The 21,475-nt window shown below is 31.9% G+C and overlaps 1 protein-coding gene across 3 annotated transcripts in view; it reads right to left on the bottom strand.

Annotated features, from left to right (window-relative positions):
* The window catches only part of BRINP3 (BMP/retinoic acid inducible neural specific 3), a 407,590-nt gene that overhangs the window by 374,783 nt on the left and 11,332 nt on the right, over positions 1–21,475 (bottom strand). For 2 of the 3 annotated variants that reach the window (XM_034667184.1, XM_034667185.1), the window contains exon 2: positions 8,746–9,031. In XM_034667184.1, coding sequence (XP_034523075.1) covers positions 8,746–8,981 — 236 coding nt within the window. In that variant the 5' untranslated portion in view covers positions 8,982–9,031. Of the gene's footprint in view, positions 1–8,745; positions 9,032–21,475 lie in introns of those variants that run through there. The other variant, XM_034667186.1, reaches the window with a different exon arrangement.

Below are 21,475 nucleotides of genomic sequence, written 5' to 3'. Positions count from 1 at the left end.
TTACAAAATTGATGTTTATGTATAAACACAGGGTAATATAAAAGATTCTCAGATCTTACTTTTTAAAAAGTATCTATAAACAACTTTTGCAAAAGAAGGAATAATACACGTAGCAGAATTAACCACAGTTGATTTTTTTTATTTAATGCTTATCTCTTTGCTCTGATATTTTTCCATTTTGCTTTTGAGATTATAAGCATAGAACTTTATAACTCAAAGGATCTTTAGAGATCTAGTGCACCCTTAATTTTATAAAAAATAAAAAGGATACTGAAGTCTGAGAAATTAATTTATAAGTCTGAGGTAACACAGTTGGTCAGGAACAAAGACTGAAAACAATTCATGTCTCCCTACTTACAATCAAGAGGGGATCTTTTCAATGGCATGAATATTGGCTTTGAGACCAAGTAGCCCCAAATGTAAAGCCTACATCTTTGATGGGTGAGCAACTGGACAGCTCCAGGAATATAAAGATGGATAAAAATATAGGATGATAATAATAATAATAATATAGAAATAGAAATTAAATAGAAAGATGGAAAAGTCCTGCCTTGAAGGCATTCATAGCTCAGGGAGTCATCAGGTGATTTTAGTGCAATGACATAAGTACAATGAAAGAGATATTCAGGAATACTAGGAAGAAAAAGAAAAAGGACAACAGTTTTATGTTTTTAATTTTTTTTAAAGATTTTATTTATTTATTTGACAGAGATAGAGACAGCCAGCGAGAGAGGGAGCACAAGCAGGGGGAGTGCGAGAGGAAGAAGCAGGCTCCTAGCAGAGGAGCCTGATGTGGGGCTCGATCCCATAGCACCAGGATCATGCCCTGAGCCTAAGGCAGACGCTTAACCGCTGTGCCACCCAGGCGCCCCTATGTTTTTAATTGTTAACCTGTAAAATGGGAATCATTATATTATGGTTGTTTGGGGATTAAATGAAGTCACATATGAAAGCACAATCACATAATGAAAACACAATATTTAGTTTCATCTCTTCCTTGCCTACACTTTCTGTTCCATGAAATATTGCTGACTCATTTTATAGTTCTTTGTGATATAAAGCTGTTTTATTATAATTCCTTTGAGAATAAGTGTGAAGACTCAAAGAGAGAATGTGCTTCATTTTTTAAACTTTATTTTTAACTTTTATTTAAATAATCATGGTAAATTCTAATAATTTCACCATTGATTATTTGGAAGTCATTTATTTTTTAAGGATTTTATTTATTTAACAGAGGTAGAGAAAGCCAGCGAGAGAGGGAACACAAGCAGGGGGAGTGGGAGAGGAAGAAGCAGGCTCATAGCTGAGGAGCCTGATTTGGGGCTCGATCCCATAACACCGGGATCACGCCCTGAGCTGAAGGCAGACACTTAACGACTGCGCCACCCAGGTGCCCCTGGAAGTCATTTTTCAAGTATGTTTCATGTTAATAGTTTTAATGACATTAAGTATTTTGCCTGATCACATAGAATCACACATACTTATTATAGAAAAATGTAATAAAAAGTCTATAAAACTTTCCAACCAGAGATAAAGCAAAAACTTAGATACATTTGCTTGTAATCTTTATACTCCACATGTTTATATTTGTAAAAAATAAAATCATAGAGATATCATACTTTCTATTTTTGAGTTTTGGAGTTTTTTGTTTGTTTTATTTAACTTTGTATTTGAAAAAGTATGAAAGAATTTCTCATAGTATTAAATATATTTTAAAATAAAATCATATTTAATGTCATTAAATCTCTGAATTTTCTATTTTATGAGCAAATAATTAATTTCTCCAAATTTGTATTCAAAATAACTAGTTTTAAGGCTATGTGGTAAGATTTCAAAAACTCTAAAATGTAGGGATGTATTATGTTGAAAAATTTTGCTTGCATTAAAATAAATAAAATTTCATAAATATTCCATATATGTGTTTAAGAAGTATATCACATTTAGCATTACATGTTTAGCCTGTACAATTCTATGTATGATACAATTGTACTAGATTCAACACTCGAGTTATCTGCTTTTTCCCACTCCTACGCTGCTTGTGTGTGTGTGTGTGTGTGTATGTGTGTATGTGTGTGATCTATTTTATCCATGAAGAATAAAAATGGTAGACTAAAATTTCATGGGACAGTTATGTTTTTTTTAACTTCCTCTAGAAGGTCTAGTATAATATACCATTAATTAGATAGTATTATATGGATTGTAAGAGAACTAATTGATCATATTTTTGGCCTTTATGTTAAGTATAATTTTGTTTTAGGTAGTGGCTAATAGCATATTCAAATAAATGTTTTAATCCAAATACAGTGCTTATGTTTGGACCTTGATGTATATATAATATATATATATATATATACATACATATATATATATATATATATATATATATATATATATATATATATATATATATATATATATTCATTACATTAACCATATGTTTGCTTTTTCTCCAGTCACCTAGTCTTAAGTTATATTTATTGTTTTCTTTTTTTTTTATTTTTTATGTTTGTTTTATATATAGCAGTAAATTTTAAGATAGATATGATGCTTTTTGTATCCACCATTGTTACCCTTAAGGTTTGCATTTAAACTTAATCCTTCCCGTTTCTACATTTCAGAATTTAAGTAAATATACATTTTGATTCTTCACTTAAAATTTTTTTAAGATCTTACTGTCTTTAATATGGCTTTTCTTCTAGGTATTTATTTTTATCAATTTAGCTTATAGACCCATGTGATTTGATCATGATCTTTCATGTTAAATATTGTATCCTCCAAGAATTATATTTTAACATTTCCATGCAATTTCTTAAGCATCCTTGCAATTTTTACATGTACTGTATGTAATGATCTTTAATATGGATTTTATTCTTATTGTAGCATTTGATTTATTTGTATTCTTTTGCATTTGATTTATATGCTATCTTATCCAATTTCCTTTTCTTTTCAGATTATTTTTTCCTTACCATCTCATCTGTTTTGTAGATTTCACAGTTCCTACAACCTTTGGAAAAGACAAAGTATACATGTGTGTAATACTTGTATATGTGCGTATTGAGGGGGGAACATAAAGAGGTCATCTCTTTCACTGAGTTTTTATGGTAATTTTTTTTATTCCTTTTGTTCTACCCATTTTTTATTTGTTCCTTTATTCCTCCGGTGAGCATGGTCTCACTACAATGTGACAGGCACTCTGTCATACACTGCAAACCCAAAGGTGCTATTACTGTCTTATTTATGTGATACAGAATGGAGAGCTCTATCAATATGTAGGGTTTGCCAAGAGATAGTATGTGAGTCACTTTTTTTCCCACCCACTCTTCGTTTGCTGGAGAGTGCACTGGTGCGTAGAAGTTTGGGCTTAACTCTCAGTGTGCAGCTCTCTTCATCTAATGCAGGAGTTACACTGACATTAATTTCTCTAAAAGGATGAACAAAAAAGTCCATGAGAAACTCTACTGACTACATTCAGGGCTCTTTCTCTTTTTATTCCTAATTTACTTCTGAGAGCCCTTGTCACTGATACACAATTGTCAATGTTAATAATCACCTTTTTCCTCATAGAGTTACCAGATAGAGCAGATAAATTACATTACATTACATTACAACCAGTTAAACTGTATTTAAATAGCATGAATGATTTTTTTTTAGTGTAAGTATTTCCCACATATTATATGGGTCATACTTAACTGGCAACTCACTATCTACCATATTATTTTGGGGAACTACCATTTCCAAACATGTGAGAAAGAGAGAAATCATGTAAGTATTGAATCACTAAATGCTACATCTGAAACTAATATTACAGTGCATGTTAACTAACTGAAATTTAAATAAAAACTTGGGGAAAAAAAAGAGAGAAACCAATTATTTATACTCTGGTTACATCACAAAGCTGGGTCTTGCAGTAGAGAGAGGCCTGCATAATTTCTACTAGGTGCTAACTCAGGTTATCTGAGTAAGTAGGTAGCTGAGTAGCTCCCAACTGTATTTCAGGTCAGTATCCCCTTTGTCAAGACAATTTGGCTTGCTTTATCTTAAGCATTTAAATATGTTTGCTAATCACGATTCTTAAAACTACTGGAATGCCTCTCATAGTTTGGCAGAAAATAGTGTGTCAACTATAATCTTGTGTTGTTATGAATTTTCATCTTCCTCCCACCCTCACCTCCTTCCGTGGATTCATAATCATTTAGGAGGAAATGTAAAGTGATTGTGTCAGGAATGCTATTTGGAAGACACTTTAAGCCAGAATCCTCTTAGTTTTTATTTTTAAAATGTATGCACCCTTAAATAAAGAAGCTCTTTATAATAAATGCTATCTTTACCATTTCGTATGATTTATGATATCATTAATAAATACCTGTCCAATTTATATTCCTGATGAAGAGTACTTTCATCAATTACATGTGGTACATGGAAACCCTCCCAAAACTTAGAGACTTAAAACCAGTTGTTTTTGTTTGTTTGTTTGTTTGCTTGTTTGGATGATTCCGTGAATGAATGAGTAATATCAGCCGAACCCAGCAGGATGGTTCTACTCCTATGCCAAGGGTCACTCATGTATTTTCAGTTTTCTACCAGTTCTGCTTGGGCTGAATATTTTTTAAATGGCCTCATTACTTGTCCAGTGATTGTTTCTGTCTGATACCTATCAGGTCCAGAGAACATCTACTGGTCTGATTCTTCTCTGCTCCATATGGCCTCAGCTCCTCTATTGGTCTATAGGGAACTTCTTCACAGAGTAGTTTCAGATAAGATTCAGGGCAAGCCCAGGGAACAAGCACTTCATAAGATATTGCCTGCATCATATTTGCTGATGTCACATCGACTGAAGCAACGTGGATGGCCAAGCCCAGAGTCAGTGAAAGAGGTAATACAAAAGGTTGTTGAGATGGGGAGGCCAGATACTTTGGGATCCTTAAATGCAACAGTCCAACACAATTTTATTAGATCTCTAGCAACAGAGAATGCATATTAGAGAGAGGATATATATACCGAGCAAACCTGACTATTACATGCAAACATAGAAACAAGAGTGGTACAATGGATTTAACTTTTAAATATCAAAAAGTTAGTCAATTTTCTATGGGGGCTTCTATTTTTGTTTCTTTTTTTTTTTAATTGTAGTAAAATGGTCACTGAATTTGAATTAGAAATGTAAGCTTTTTAAATGTTTGTTGTTTGTAGACATATTATTTAAAATCTCTGAATGTTAGCTTTTTGAAATTGATATAATAATAATAATCAATGAGGGGCCCCTGGGTGGCTCAGTCAGTTAAGCATATCCCTTCAGCTCAGGTCGTGATCTCAGAGCCCTGGGATGGAGCCCCACATCAGGAGCCCCATGTTTCTGAGTCAGGACCTGGAATAGTGTCCAAAGTTGGGATCCCTACTTAACAGGGAGTCCACATCTCTCTCTCTGCCCCTCATCACTGCCCCCCTCATATTCTCTCCCTCTCTCAAATAAATAAATAAAATCTTTAAAAAATAATAATAATGCCATCAATGAAAGGCTAATAGCAAAAATCACATATAAAAATATGGAAGGTCCTTGTAAACAATAAACAAGCAAAAATTTTATTTTTGCACACGAATGCATGTATAGATACTAAACTATAATGGAGCATATACTGCTCATATAACTAAACATTTCTATAAAATTTATGAGAGTTTAATAAACTTTAATAATAAATGTTGAATTTGGGAACAATTCAAAGGAAATAATTTACTTAATTTGAGAATTTCAATTTTTCAATTCAAGGCTGGCAGAATATTTACTTTTCAAATTTTTTATGTTGTGAAATATAAAATACTATATGAATAACTGTCTAAAATAAATATTTAGAATTTAAAGAACAACTAACAAGTGTTAGCAAGTTCATTCTAGATCTTCCAATTTAATGATCTACTCATAAAATAATCATTTCTTGAGTCATAGTGTTGTTTCAGATTAAAATCTAAAAATTCTTTATAATTATAACACTTTAAAAATACAAAGAAAAGCCTTGTTAATTGACAAAAATTCACTTTGTCAAAAAAATAATGGCACTTTTTTCCCCTTCTAAGCCTTGACTTTGATCCTAGTGATAATGTTCAATGGTTATGATCTTACTATTCTACATTTGAGGTGAGAAGAAAAATATTTTGCTGGAGAAGGAGATAAAATGAAGACAACTGAAAGAGATTTGACCTAATTATTTTAACAGGCTTAATATGTTTTACATTTAGAACTAATGCCTTTTAGAAACTATATCAATGCAATACCTATATAAAGGAGCTTATGACAGTAATAATAAACACTAGTAGACTTTGGCTGATCACTTTTTGAAATTATATGGTCTTTTAAAATGATTAATCTAGTGCTTAATATGGAAAAATATTAATTTTCCAGCTGTGTCTCTTCAATACTCACAAATTCTGTATTTCAGGGCAAACATTTATAAAAGATAAAGTCTCTAATAATTATTTTTTAAGACAAATATTTTTAAAAATAAAAACAGCAGCAAAAAGCTACTTTAATCTTTGGATTTGAGATTCTCTAATATGTCAGAAACAAGTTTAACTTCACCAGGAGAATTGTTGACCCATTATATTGGATGCATAGGTGGATAGAATTCTCTGAAATTTAGGGGCGCCTGGGTGGCACAGCGGTTAAGCGTCTGCCTTCGGCTCAGGGCGTGATCCCGGCGTTATGGGATCGAGCCCCACATCAGGCTCTTCTGCTATGAGCCTGCTTCTTCCTCTCCCACTCCCCCTGCTTGTGTTCCCTCTCTCGCTGGCTGTCTCTGTCTCTGTCAAATAAATAAAATCTTTAAAAAAAAAAAAAAGAATTCTCTGAAATTTAGGTAAATACTAGTTGGATAAATGAAATATCTCACTGTTCCGACACAAAATGGACCCTTATAAATGTATTATATTGTTCAGTGTACAACAACCATCAACAAATATAGCATCATCAAGCAATGTTTCAAAGGTATCATAAGAAGTTATAGCTTGCTCTGGGCAGGGCTAACAGGATACCGTATACCATTGTTTATAAACAGATAAGTCCAGTACGTGTTTATTCAAACCACAAAGGCAAAAACATGGGAAGGATGAGGAGTATAGGGCTAATGAAAGTCTTTAAGAATACAGTACCATAAAGACTAAAGGGAATATATGAGCTTTACGAACACATCCCAAGGCATTATTTTTCTTTACCTTTCACTATGGCGATCCAAATAATGTCTCTTTCATTCAACTTAGAACCTCTAAAGACATGTCAAGCCATGTTTTCAACTCACAGCTCATCAACCAATAAGCTGAGCCAAACAATCACACACCAGACAACATCCCAGACCTCCCAATACAGATGCCAATAGATCATGGAGACATGCTCTGGGTTAGTTTGTTTGACAGACTGTTAAAAATCCTCTTGCAGAATGCTGAAATATTAGACATTCTTACAGTCTTAAATTCAAGTAGCTACACACAATTTGTAAAGGAAATCTGGCTAACCCAACAAACACACATAAAAAGGAATAAAGCTAGAATCATATTATATTGACTGTTTCCTGCTGCATTTCAGAAAGAAAATCTTTAATATTTGTCATGTCATTTTTTTAAATTAGGATAAGTCTTTTTTATGGACTTGTGACCATGCTCTGGCTGCCTAGAAGAAGGGATTTCTTATTAAACACACATACACACGTACAGCAGTGTGATTTCATGTAACTTGTTCAGTACCTTCAGTCTGTTCTGTAAATATGCATTGCTGATAGGATTTATAAATTTCTCACAATGCTGTATAAAAGACTACATACAGACCAGAAGCACAGTGCCCTCTGGTGCACATACAACATAAAATAAAATATTTATATAACAGTATCTACATAGATACAGACACAAAAATACAATACTAAGTTTTGCTTCTACATAAATGCTAAACCAACTGCTGGGAATTGTAAATTTCTATCATGAAGAAACAAACTAAGCTGATAACTTTACATAAAACATTCTTTATGGCAAAGATCAATACAATCTAATCCAGTCAGGCAACCATTTGTACACTCCTCTATTTAATGGATTCACTGGGCTTGGGGGAAGCAGGCAGTCTGTTGGACTTAATATATGACTCCTTTTGTGTAACTTATTTAGATTCAAATATAGAAGAACAGTGAAAGTTAAAGGCCATATATCTCAATCACCTCCTTTTTCTTGGCCTTTGCTAGTATGTCACATTTTTCTGCTACTTCTTTCTAACCCATCGCCATTTTCTCCTTTTTACCTTTAAGGGGAAAAAGAATGAGGTGACTCAACTTCTCAGTGACTAGCAGAAGATACCATTTCCAGTTAAGCTAAAGAAAAAAAGGTAACATAGCATGGTATAAGGTAAAAAGGAATCTCAAGAAAATTCATTTAAACATTTGACTATTTAAAATGATAAACTCGACCTCAAAGTTAATTAGAATTTACTTTGGGAGTGTAACATTCCTAGAATTTGAGAAAGATGCACAACTGGTCACCATTACTAGTTTCTNTTTTTTGGGGTTTTTTTTTTTTTTTTTTTTGTTTGTTTTTAATAGCTTGTTACATCTATAAGAAATACTTTTAAATAACAAGAAAACAGTACTATTATAAATGGTAAATAATAACCCTTCTGATAATAACCCTTTCCCATCTGAAACTTTCCCTTAGAGAAACTTATTTACACACAACTTTCAAGGAAGATATCTCTGTAATTGCTTTCCCTTTGCTTCATACCTGTATATCTTGTATCTTGTGCTAAATCCCTGCCGGCTTCTGTCCACAAAATCTGTGTATTCCTGTGAGCGATGGAAGGGTCCCTTATCAGAGAGGAGCCAGTCGAAGGGGCTTGTGGCATGCTGATCCGAAACAGCAGCAACCGCTAAAACCCAGCAATGAAGACTCAGGGCTATCCACTCCCATAGAGCCATCAGAGAGAACAATTCAGCACCAGCTCTGCTCCGCCATATCATGCTTCCACTGGGGATTTAGAGCCTTCATTCTCTTAGCTTTCCCTCAACACCTAGACAAAATACACAGGCAATTAGTTAGCCCCTAGAAGATTCTTTTCTAGCAATTAAGGTGCTGAGGTGGGGAATTCCTTTTATGTTAAATCTAATATCGTCTGTTTTAAATTAGATAACAAGAGTGAATAATAACTAAAATAAAATAATATCTATTTTCCCAAAGCTGTATGTCTTTCAGACTTTGTGTCCTTTTGTATTCATTGGAAAGTAAGTCACTGAGTCATAACAGACTTTGTCATGACACTGTCATACAGCCACAATTGGTTTTGACGAATACTTCATTTTTGCTTAAGTGTTCATAACATTGGACACTTTCAAAATAAGTATTGAATATGTTTAATTATCTCATAAATCTTGTTATGAATTTTAATATCAAGTGTACTTAATTGTTTACTTAATTGTTCTAGAAAAACGCTTTAAAAATGAATTAAAGATATTCGGGTAATTATTTCCATAACATCAATAATAAAAAAGGAATAAAACTGTGGGCCTAAAAATACATAAATAAATTATTGCGTTTATATATGTGTGTGTGTCTGTCTATCCGTCTATCTACCTATCATCTATCAATTTGTATATATAGATAGATGGATGGATGGATGTGTGGGGGTGATGGGTGAGAGGGGAGGTCTGTGTGTTTTCTCAGATATTTTTTCCATTATTCTATTAAGGACAAGCCTCCCTGATTATTAAAGCAGAACCATAATTAAACTATTTCTAGGACCTTTAAAAAACTTAAAAGTGCATCCATGTCTTATTCATGAGATAAACAGGCATACCTACAAAATTCATATACACACAAAAACTAAGACAATGCAGATTATACATAAACTATGAAACCAAATACATTAATTTTATAGGCATTCAAAAATAAAGTAACAGGAGGTGCAATCCCAGTGTGGTATAGTATAAATGACTTTACACAGAGCCTCTGATGCAACGTCTATATACTACACAAAATATTCTACAAATATATGAGTTCAATTTTACTTTCCCTCTTCACCAATCTTTTCAAATATCATTATTTATAGCACATAGAACTACGCAACATATAAATGCTGACTAATGAAAAAGTTTTGATTGTGAGAGTTTTTAGTCAGCAAAATGTCTTTAGAAAGCAATCAAAATGCACAGTATTAAATAAAATATTTTAATTATAATAGTTGCCATATTTCTCTGCTATTTGAATAGGGCAACGATATTTTTAATTTACTTTATAGTTATAACCCTATAATTCATAATTTAAGTCTACACTATTTATACATGAAAGGCATACAGCAATAATTTTACAACTATAAAGTATTTCAAACAATGATAGAACACGACGGACCTAGGTCATCAGATCCAGTCATACACACTACACAATTAGAAGGACCAAAGCCTACACACTGTATGAGTTGCCCCAACCATGTGAGTTGCTGTACTGTGATGATTAAGCAATGCCCCTTTTTGTAAACAACAACAGAAGCCTTACAAGTAAAGATACTTTAAAAATTATTTATCATAATAAAGGATGACAACATATAATAGAAAGATTTTAGACTATTAGTTGGGAGTTTCCAGATCTCCATCAATTACTTGTATAAATGTGGCACTGAAAATCATTCAATACAAAATTTCTAATGTTGATTAAGAAAATAAGTACTTTTAGATATTGTTTCTTGTGTGGGAACTATACTACTTATCTTAAAATTAATATATTTCATTTATATTCATAAACTAAGAATTATTACTAAATTTAGTGGTATAGTATAATCCCTTATGACTAATAAATATTTATCTTTGTTAAACACATATTTTTATTCTGCTGATCAAATATATTCCAACTAGAAACATGTAATCATTATCACAAAAAGTTATATTTTCTTATGTAAAGCACCTAGAATAGTGCCTAGAATAGTGCCTAGAATGTTGGAAGGACATTAAGAATGCTTCAAAGTGTATTTCATGCTGATATGAAATCATATAATTATATACCATAAAATTAAACCTAACTCTTTGCTCCAGCACATGATTTTGTGCTGACACACAGCATTAAGAAAGTAGTATACAATTGACTTGGATGGCATATTTTTCAATATATAATTGGCCAGAACCACTGTATTTATTCTTTTCTTTACCAAATGTGTTGAAGATGTCTCATGGTTGTCATATTTCCTAATCTTGACACAGAGGAAAACGGGAAGATTTTCTTATATTATGGGTGGGAGAACTACCTAAAAATGTTAGTATTAGGTTTTAATTATTTCTGTTCCTTCTACTTCTGATTTGAGTATATGCTCCCACTTCTGTTCAGTAATGGGTTTTTCTGAAAGAAAGTTTATTAGCAATGATATTATGAGAATATCAATCCTGTCCAAATTTGTATTAATTTTGGGGATCTCTTTAAATCATAAGGTCTTTTTGAAGACATGAAAAATAACCAAACTATGATACCAGACATCTCAACTCAAGCCACCTTTGAGAAACTGCCTTTAAGAATTACAAAACAAGGAGAAAAGTAGTGTTAGAATACATTAAGGCAAGGGTGTATGCTTCCAAAGATCCTTAGGACAAGTGGCCATTAGACTCAATGTTCACCCCCCCCCCAAAAAGGACTTCATTCACCTAGTGTGTTACAAAATCAGATAAAAACACATTTGTAAATGAGTAGCAAATTTTAAATTATTACTTAACAGCGTGAATTGGTTCCTTTATTTGGTTTTGATTAATAATATTTACCCTTGTATGAGAGATGAGTTTATGATATGGATTGCCAATTTCATGAGTAGTGAGTAGGGTTCCTTTGAGGAATCTTGGAGGTCCCTACTGAAGTAAACAGCTACATTTAGAGGTATTACTAAGGAAGGGGAATCATGAGGTCCAATGATAGGAAGTAAGAATTATTAAACTAAGTGAATTCACCAATTTAACTCCCTGGAGTGTATGGAAATGGCAAAATGATCTTGAATTTACTGTTTCTGACTAAATGCCTAAGAGGCCAACTAAGGAAACTACAATGTCAATGCACAGTATATTCTGAAATGTGTAAGGGTGTATTTTATGAGTAACAAAAACAACAAAACATTAAAAAAGCAGAAAACATGAGTTCATATTTAAAAAGTGTCATTTGATTAAAAATGGTATTGATCAAATTTTTCTTTTCAAAAATTAAGAGGAGGCAGTAAATATTGGAATATCACATATTTAAATATTGATAATAAATAGTTTAAAATAGATTAAAATAAAATTTGGTGGGAACATTATCAACTCACACAACTTTATTACTTGCAAATACTCAAAAAGTTCATGCAGAAGAAAACATACCAAAGGAAGTTAGATATATAGTAATATGCACTAAAGCATATAATAAATACATAAATATTATGTAATATGTTATATATAATATATATTCTAGTATATAATAACTATTTCTCCTCATTAGCTCTCCTTAATCCTATCCCAGGTGGCAGTGTATTATTTTTATCTAAAATACTGGCATATCATACGTATTTGATATTCATAAAATAATGGAACTTATAAACTTATAAACTATTTCCTATAAAATTATAAATGAATTTCTAGTATAACAGAAATTACAACGATAGGAAGAAGATTGTGAATTACTGACTTAGACTTAATATCCTTTATATTGGTGGGTCACGTCATAGAGATTCATCTTTTAGACCACATTATCTAATGTCTAGTTGAATGTTCGAAACTAATTATTACTATTTGTTGAACAATTAATATTGCATACTATATAATTCCTTCTTTTAAGTTTGCATTTGAACTGATTTTTGCGGCTAACATGTTCAAAATAGTTACTCAGGAAAAAAAAACACAATCTTGCATATGCAAAGAAGCTTCATAAAATAATTGTGTCAAAGAGATTTCTTTTTCTTTAATTTTGAAAATTTTTAAACCCACAGGAAAGTTGAGAGGCTAGTACAGTAAACACATATACCCTTCAGCCACATTTACCAATTGTTTACATTTTACCACATATTCTACTTCTCTTTCTCAATCCCATATTTTTTATGGAAAAGGGTCTAAGGAAAATTGACTGCTTTGCTCCAGATTATACATTGATTTTCCATATTCCTCATCTTCAGCATCTGCTACACTGCTCTATTAAATTGTTCCTTAGCATTCATTATCACTAATATTGAAGTTTGTAAGTATAAAATGTTAAATCTTGAAAATCAAGCCTCCAATTCCCAAAATAATTGCATTTATTAAAAAGCCATGTTCTTCCTTTATAATCTAATGGAATGTATATTATTATACAAAAGTATAAATATTAGAATCATTTTATTATTATAAAATAAATATATTTGTATATAATGCTCCCAGAATCTATTAAAATATATAACATATTATTATATTACCATTACCATATATCATATAATATATGGTATTTTTTTACATATTAGAATAAATGTCAGCTCTGAAGTAAATATCTACTAAATAAACACTGTATAAGTAAATGAATGATGGAAAAATTAAAATACATATTTAACTGTAAATTTTCAATAGTTTTTCCAAATAGTTATAGTTTATTTCTTTTTGGTAGCATTACTAATGAAGAAAACCACAATAAAAAGGTAAATATTAGTTCTCATTTACAATGTGCAAAATACCCTGATATACTTTGGTGCAAGCTGGATGACAGGTGTCATTAAAAATATTTCTTTGAGGGGCACCTGGGTGTCTTGGTCTGTTAAGCGGCCATGAACTCCGGGTTGTGGGATCTAGCCCCATGACAGGGCTCCACACTCAAGCAGAGATTCTGCTGGACATTCTCTCTCTCCCTCTCTCTCTGCCCCTCTCCCAGCTCATGCGTGCCTGTCTGCACACACTCTTTCTCCCTAAAATAAACAAACAAATCTTTTAAAAAATAATAATAAAATAAATATAAATAGAAATACTGCTTTGGTCCTCGGAAACTTAGAATCAAGTGAGGAAGGCTTTATGTGAGGCAGAACATATAGCCTATGGTAATCTCTTAAAAGCCAATACTTCTATCAACTAAAAATCAACATTCTTAATTTTTTTTCTCTTTCTGTTTTCCTTATCTCATAAATAATACTTCCATATATTCAAACCTTCAAGCCAAATTATTTTTTTAAACTCATTTAATTAATATACAGTATGTTATTAGTTTCAGAGATAGAATTCAGTGATTTGTTAGTCTTATTTAATATACAGTGTTCATTATAATGTGACCTCCTTAAAGCCCACCACCCAGTTACCCCATCTACCCACCCCACTCCCCTCCAGCAACCCTCTGTTTGTTTCCTACAATTAAGAGTCTCTTATTATTTGTCTCCCTCTCTAATTTCATCTTGTTTTATTTTTCCCTCCCTTCCCCTATGATCCTGTTTTGTTTCTTAAATTCCACGAGTGCAATATATGATAATTGTCTTTCACTGATTGATTTATTTCACTTAACATAATACCCTCTAGTTCCATCCACATCATTGTGAATGCCAAGATATCATTTTTTATGGCTGAGTAATATTCCATTGTAGATATATACCACATCTTTATCCATTCATTGATGGACATCTGGGCTCTTTCCATAGTTTGGCTATTGTGGACATTGCTACTATAAACATTGGGGTGCAGGTGCCCCTTTGGATCACTACATTTTATCTTTGGGGAAAATACCTAGTAGCGCAATTGCTGGGTCTTAGGGTAGCTCTATTTTCAAATTTTTGAGGAAGTCACACAACTTTTCCAGAGTTTTAAGCTAAAATATTACTTTACTTTCCTCTACTTTCTCACTCATTGCATATAGCCAATCAATTCCTAAGTTTATCTCAAGTATCAAATCTATCACTTTCTTTCCATACCCCCTTCACTTGAGTGGGTCATTCTGTACCCCCAACACTACCACCATAGCCTCATTCTGGATTGCTACAATAGCTTCATAATACCCATGTGGCTCTCCCCAGTTTGTTTGTTTGTTTATTACAGAGTTATCTTGCTATAAAATTAAATTTGAGCATGTAACTTTTTAACCCCCACTTACAATTTTGTGTCATTTACCCTCTGGGTAACATCCAAACTCAAGATAATTTAAAAAATTATCTTCCCTTACTTAATTCTTCATCTGTATCTTTCCCCTGTGTATGCCACCACAATTCTCACCAAACATCAACTACGCTTCAGTCATAATTTTATTCCTCAAGTTCATCTCACTTTCTCCCTTTCTTCAGCATCTTTGCATATGCAATTTATTCTACCTGAACTATTATTTCTACTTGGATCCCTTCACCTGCCCAACCCTTACCTATCTTTGAGCTTCAGACTAGATTGTCATTTCTCCACAAAGTTTTCTGTGACTCTTTAAGATTGGTTGGTCTTATTTCATGATCCCATTACTTCACTTATTATAGCACATTTACATTGCATTTTTATGTGTATATTTTGCCTTTTGGCTGCATATCTCCTGTGCCTCTAGTTAGACTTAGTTTTAGAAGGACAATAATTATTCTTATTTTAATGACAACTGGGTACCGTTAGCAAAGTACTTGAAATAAAGTTGTTTAATAAGTATCAGGTGAGTGATTAAATAAGTACTAAATTGACAACTGGGTACCGTTAGCAAAGTACTTGAAATAAAGTTGTTTAATAAGTATCAGGTGAGTGAATGAATAAATGGTGATTAAATAAGTACTAAATTGAGGTATAATTAATGTGATATGGATGGCAAAATTAAGAAAACTCTTTTTATATAGAAAAGAGGAAAGCTGTACAGAGGAATTTGCATCTGAGCTATACCTCAGGATGACAACAACTTTTAGAGTTGAGAAAGGAGGGAAGTGGAGTCCTGAGATAATGGTGTAGGTGTCCAAATCATGAACATAAATGACACGTTCAAGTATTACCAGAGCAAAAGATTCTTAATATTAAAAAACCATTAAGAACAAAGATATAAAAGCATCATTAATTACTAACTTTAAGTTCAATGATAAGGAATTATCATGATAATGCATATAACAGTGAAAAGCTTAGGATCTTTTCATTTATGTTCTACTTTCCATAGTTTCTAAAGACAGACCAAATGAATATGAGTTCAAAGGTAAAGTCAAACATAAATTCTGTTCTCACTAATAAGCACAGTGTATGTTTTACTATGCTATCACTCTTCAATTTAAAGAATAATAATATAGAAACAACAGTTAAATAGCTTGCCCCTCCCTATGGAAGATCATATACTAGGGATAACTTTAACTGAAAACCTTCTAGGCTTCATTGGGGAAAAAAAAAAAAGACAGTGATGATGAAAATTACATGCTATTTTTATTTTCTTCCCAACAAAATTACCTTTATCGAGCACTTTTGATATGCCAAGCATTTTACCAATATTTCCTTATTTCACCTCCTAGCAACACAATGAAGTATATATTATTATCACCATTAGCTTTTAAAAAATCTAAAGATGACAGAGGTTCAAGGTGATTAAATATGCAGGAAAGCAAGGACTGAGTGGCAATAGCCTTGAAGCCAAAATGAAAACCATGCTCTCCCTATTACACCAAAGTGCAACTTAATCAAAACTGATTGCAGATCGAAACTTATTTATTAAGATTTTTGTTGGCACTTAATGAAATGCTCTTGAACAAAATAAAATTTTAAAATGGAAAGTAGGGACACCTGGGTGGCTCAGTCGGTTAAGCATCTGACTCTTGATTTAGGCTCAGGTCATGATCTCAGGGTCATGGGATCCAGCCCCACATCTGGTTCCACACTGTGCTTAAAGCCTGCTTAAGATTCTCTTTCTTCCTGGGGTTCCTGGGTGGCTCAGACAGTTAAGCTTAAGCATCTGTTTTGGCTCAGTTAATGATCCCAGAGTCGTAGGATCTAGCCCGAAATTGGGCTCCTTGCTCAGTGGGAAGTCTGTTTCTCCCTCTGCTGCTCCCTTCCTCTCACACTCATTCTCTCTCTCTCTCTTGCTTGCTCTCTCTTTCTCAAATAAATAAAATCTTTAAAAAAAAAAAAAGATTCTCTCTTCCTCTACCTCTGCCCCTCCCCCTCCCTAAAATAATTAATAAATAAATAATAAAATAAAATGGAAAATACAATACTAAAAATACAAAATAAAATTAAAATTAAAATGGGAGGTTTTTTGTCAGTCTATTATAAGCAAGAGATCTGAGTATTATGGGTTTTCATAATATAAGTTTTCATATTGTAGGTTTTCAAAGCATATCTGCTTCATCTAATTTAATTTTTCCATGAAAGTTATAGTTTAATCAACTAAATGTGATTCAGTTTATGCATTTAAAGACATGTACCTTAAACTAAAAAAAAAATCCAAAAACTACTTTTTTCAGATTACATGTTTTATTTACTGGGTTAAAAAGTCTAACCACGGTCAGAGTGATTTAATTTACTTATCTGCTCTTCAGAGAAATTGCAAGATTACTCCAATAGGCTTAATGACCCAATCTTATTACAAATTGCTTTATATTACAAAAAGGAAAAAAAAATATCCAACATACATAAAAGAGTCAGTGTCTCAAAATGGAACACAAAATAAAATTTCAGTAGAACAAGATGATTTTAATATTTTGCTGAAATGCTATCATAAGTATTTAATTAAGGTCAGTTTTCTTATGTCCTCAAAAATCCCAGATAATGACAAGAATATGAAGATCATTTTTAGCAAGTGTTATTTTAGGGAATAATAGTGTGAAAACTCAAGACTACAACTAAAAATATATATTTTATGGTATTATTTGGCAGGAAAGATCCTTGGAAATGAGGAAAATCATTTTAAAGGCATTGCTTTCTAAAGTGGCAAACTCAAGTATTAAATTTGGTGAACATATTCAAAGATATATGGATAATATAATGCATCATCTTCCTATATGCATATAAATATGGATTTTCATCTTTGAATATTCATGACCTATTTATCGTATGCAGTCAAATTAATAAAAGAATAAGAGCTCCATTATTCAATGATTTACATCATTACTTTAGTAATGACGTATTAATTTATGGCTTTAGTTAAATACCAGTTTTGTTCTATAATTTTAGACTTCAAATGACCTTAAATTGTTCTTCCTTAATCTAGACATTGTTTATTTAAAGGTAATGCATTTTTAAATAGCCTAATGGAGTAGAATTAGGCATTTTATTATATAAAGATGTCAAGAAATTCATCAAGATATAAAATCTTGCATATGTTACATTTTCTATGTAAGTAGGCAGAATTTTGCTGCTCTCTTTTCTGTACTCCACCAAGAGTATAGAGAAATGATTGCTTTACCTTTGTGCACCTGTTGAAATAAACAGTCATACGTAGGAATGGAGAAAAAAGTCATTCTGACTTTGTGCACCTGTTGAAATAAACAGTCATACGTAGGAATGGAGAAAAAAGTCATTCTGATTTTAGCTACACAAAAAGGTATATGGGGAAATTATACCAAAAGTTTTTTTTTTCTTTTTCCTTATGCATTGATAATTCTTTCAATTTCCCTCAAAAAAATGAAACAAACTTATAAAAAGCCAAAAAGGTATGATAATCCCTAAAGCAAAAAAATAGCATATAACTCCAGGCATCACAAAAAATTGAGATTAACCAATCAGGAGTTTAAAAAAAGAATGGAATGCATCCTTATTTGAAATAGCAATTTCTCTTGAATTTTAAAAACAAAAGTCCTGGTGGGTTAGTAACTACCTTAAATCCTTTCCAAGTTGTATGCTTGAAAATTATTAAAATAACTGCTGACTAGATAAATTTCCACAATATGCTACTATTATCCTTTTTAACCCCTTTGTTCATATGACCAGCTTATGAACGACTTATTGGCAGGGATTATGTTTTAGTAATCCCTGTGGCCCCTAATGTTTAGCAAACTGTCATGTAAATGGTAAATTTTTGGAACATGCAGTGAATTGAATTCCTGTATTTTTTTCTTTTACTCATGAGCTGTTTCATTATGTCTGCCTAAACCAGCAAGAAGTTGCCTTTATATTAATCTGTTAGGAATGCTTTATTATTATACTTTTTCACTTTTCTGTTTTGTTGTGTTTTTTTTTAATAACTGAGCTTACTTGTTTTAAATCATGTTGTATAGGTTAAGACAAGCTTGAGAAATGAATTTTTCCAGTGATTTAACCCTGCTAAACCTCTATTCCAGGGGGTCCTTCTCAATATTTATTTTAGCTGATCAGGCAATACACTGCCTCTGAATTACAGCTTTAAGCGTTTTCCATCTTAATGAGGGTTAGTATTCCTCTGAGGAGTATATACTGCAGAGGGAACTAATCTCCTGCTTGATCCTGTCAATACAATCTTGTCCTACCAATAAAGAAGAAGTTAAATGCTACTACCTAATGGTAGAGCTGATTAGAAAAAATGAAGAGAAGGTGAGTTCCACTCCTTAATTCTGTCCAGCCTACAGGGGATGTAATTCTTCAAAGTCCAAAGTTCAAGAGTCACTTGGGTTACCTTTATATTTTTAAAATATCTTTTTTTTTCAACATAAGTGATTATATAACAAAATATTTTGGTAAGATTCAGATTGAACTTAATTTTAATTCATAAGGAAAGTGGTCAGAAAGTAGAGAATAAAGTTCAGATTCAAGATATTCAGTATACTTAGATTGCAAAATCTAATTTTAAAGTAAAGTATGAGAAATGCTTCTGAAAATTTATTATAATCAGTATCGATGATTACAAAGACAGTAAAACAGAAGACAGTTCAAAATAAAGATTTTTTCCCCCAAAAGACATATAGATGACCAAAATACACATGAAAAGATGCTCAACATCACTAATCATCAGGGAAATGAAAATCAAACCTACAATGAGAGAATACCTTACACTTGTCAAAATAGCTAGAATCAAGCAGACAAGAAATGTCAAGTAATGGCTGAAAAATAAAAAAAAAAAAACCCTCTTGCACTGCTGATGAGAATACAAATTGGTGCAACCATTGTGGAAAACAGTATGGAAATTCCTCAAAAGATTAAAAATATAACAATGGAATATTACATAGTCATGTAAAAGAATGACATGTTCCCATTTGTGACAATATGGATGAACTTAGAGGATATTATATTAGGTGACATAAGTCAGACTGAGAAAGACAAATAACATATCATTTCACTTACATGTGGAACCTTAAAAATATTCAAACAAAAAAGCAGAAACATCCACAAATACAGAGAACAAATTGATGGGGGGGGGTTAGGGAATGGGTGAAACAGAGTGGGAGATAAAGACTTCCAACTATGGAATGAATAAGTCACTGGGATGAAAAGTACAGCATAGGGGATATAGTCAGTGGTAAAATAAATAAATAAATAATTTAAAAATAATCTACATCTACATACAGTAATAGAATGGAAATAATAGTTACAGACATCTGTATTCAATATGGTTACTGTAAGTAGGAATAAGATTCTGTGTTTTCTTGTAATAAAGCATCCTGGTTTGTAAGGAGAATAAAACAATTACTCTTAGTAAAATAATTTTGTCACATAAATGCAAATTTAGAGAGAATTTGAGGAAATAATTTTTAAAAAAGGACTATAAGTACTATGCAAATTCAAAGACAATAAACATTTTGCCTCTGCCTTTTTTTGCAAAGCTTTAGAAATGTTTTTTAAATTTTTTTTATTTAATAATGATCCTTGGATAAAAGCTAAAAGTATAATGCTAACTTGTTCAGTAAAGGTATTTATACTGTTGTAAATAAAGACCAATATATTTTAATAATAAGACACAGTGCTGGGCTGAAGGGTAGAAATGTTGGTGTCTGGAACCAAATCATCTCTGGACAATAAATCTCTTGTTCTAGAATAGGATCAAAACTTACCTTGGGGTTAGCCAGGGCTACAAGGTGAAATAGGTTATTTAATTAGAAGTTATTATATGAGGAAATATAAATGGGAGTATACCTTCTGAAGTCACACACAAAGGAAATATTACATTTAAGGAACTTTTAAAGAAAGTTAAATTATTAAAGTTTTTTAAAAAGGTACTGATTATTAGGCCACAGGAATTTTTTTTTTAATTTTCAAAATAATAGTCCTCAGGTTCTTTTCATCCATTCATAAGGAAATGAAAGTGTTAAAGAGTTTTTAACCTAGGAATGTATGGGTATAAATATTGTCAGTGGACTCCTAAACTTGTCTTCTAGTCTTGGTTACAGTTTAAATTCACAGGATAATTCTTGTAATTATTCAATAATTCCTATAATAACATAATATCACTGCAATTCCAGTACAAGCAACACGAGGCAGGGATTTGTATCTGTTTTATTCACTAATGCATCTACAGCACTAACAAAATAATCTGGCACAGAGAAGGCCCTAATAATAAGAAAAATAAATTTGTAAAGTAAATTCTTATAATGTTAATCTTTTTGTTGCTGTTGTTAATTTTAGTTATTAAAAAACAGAAGGTATAATCCATTCAAAATGTTTCCATTAAA

Source organism: Ailuropoda melanoleuca, chromosome 8 (genome assembly GCF_002007445.2).
Source record: "Ailuropoda melanoleuca isolate Jingjing chromosome 8, ASM200744v2, whole genome shotgun sequence".
In the NCBI taxonomy this organism is placed as follows: Eukaryota; Metazoa; Chordata; class Mammalia; order Carnivora; family Ursidae; genus Ailuropoda; species Ailuropoda melanoleuca.
Note: the sequence above shows the minus strand (reverse complement) of the source record. Positions and strands in the feature narration are given on the sequence as shown.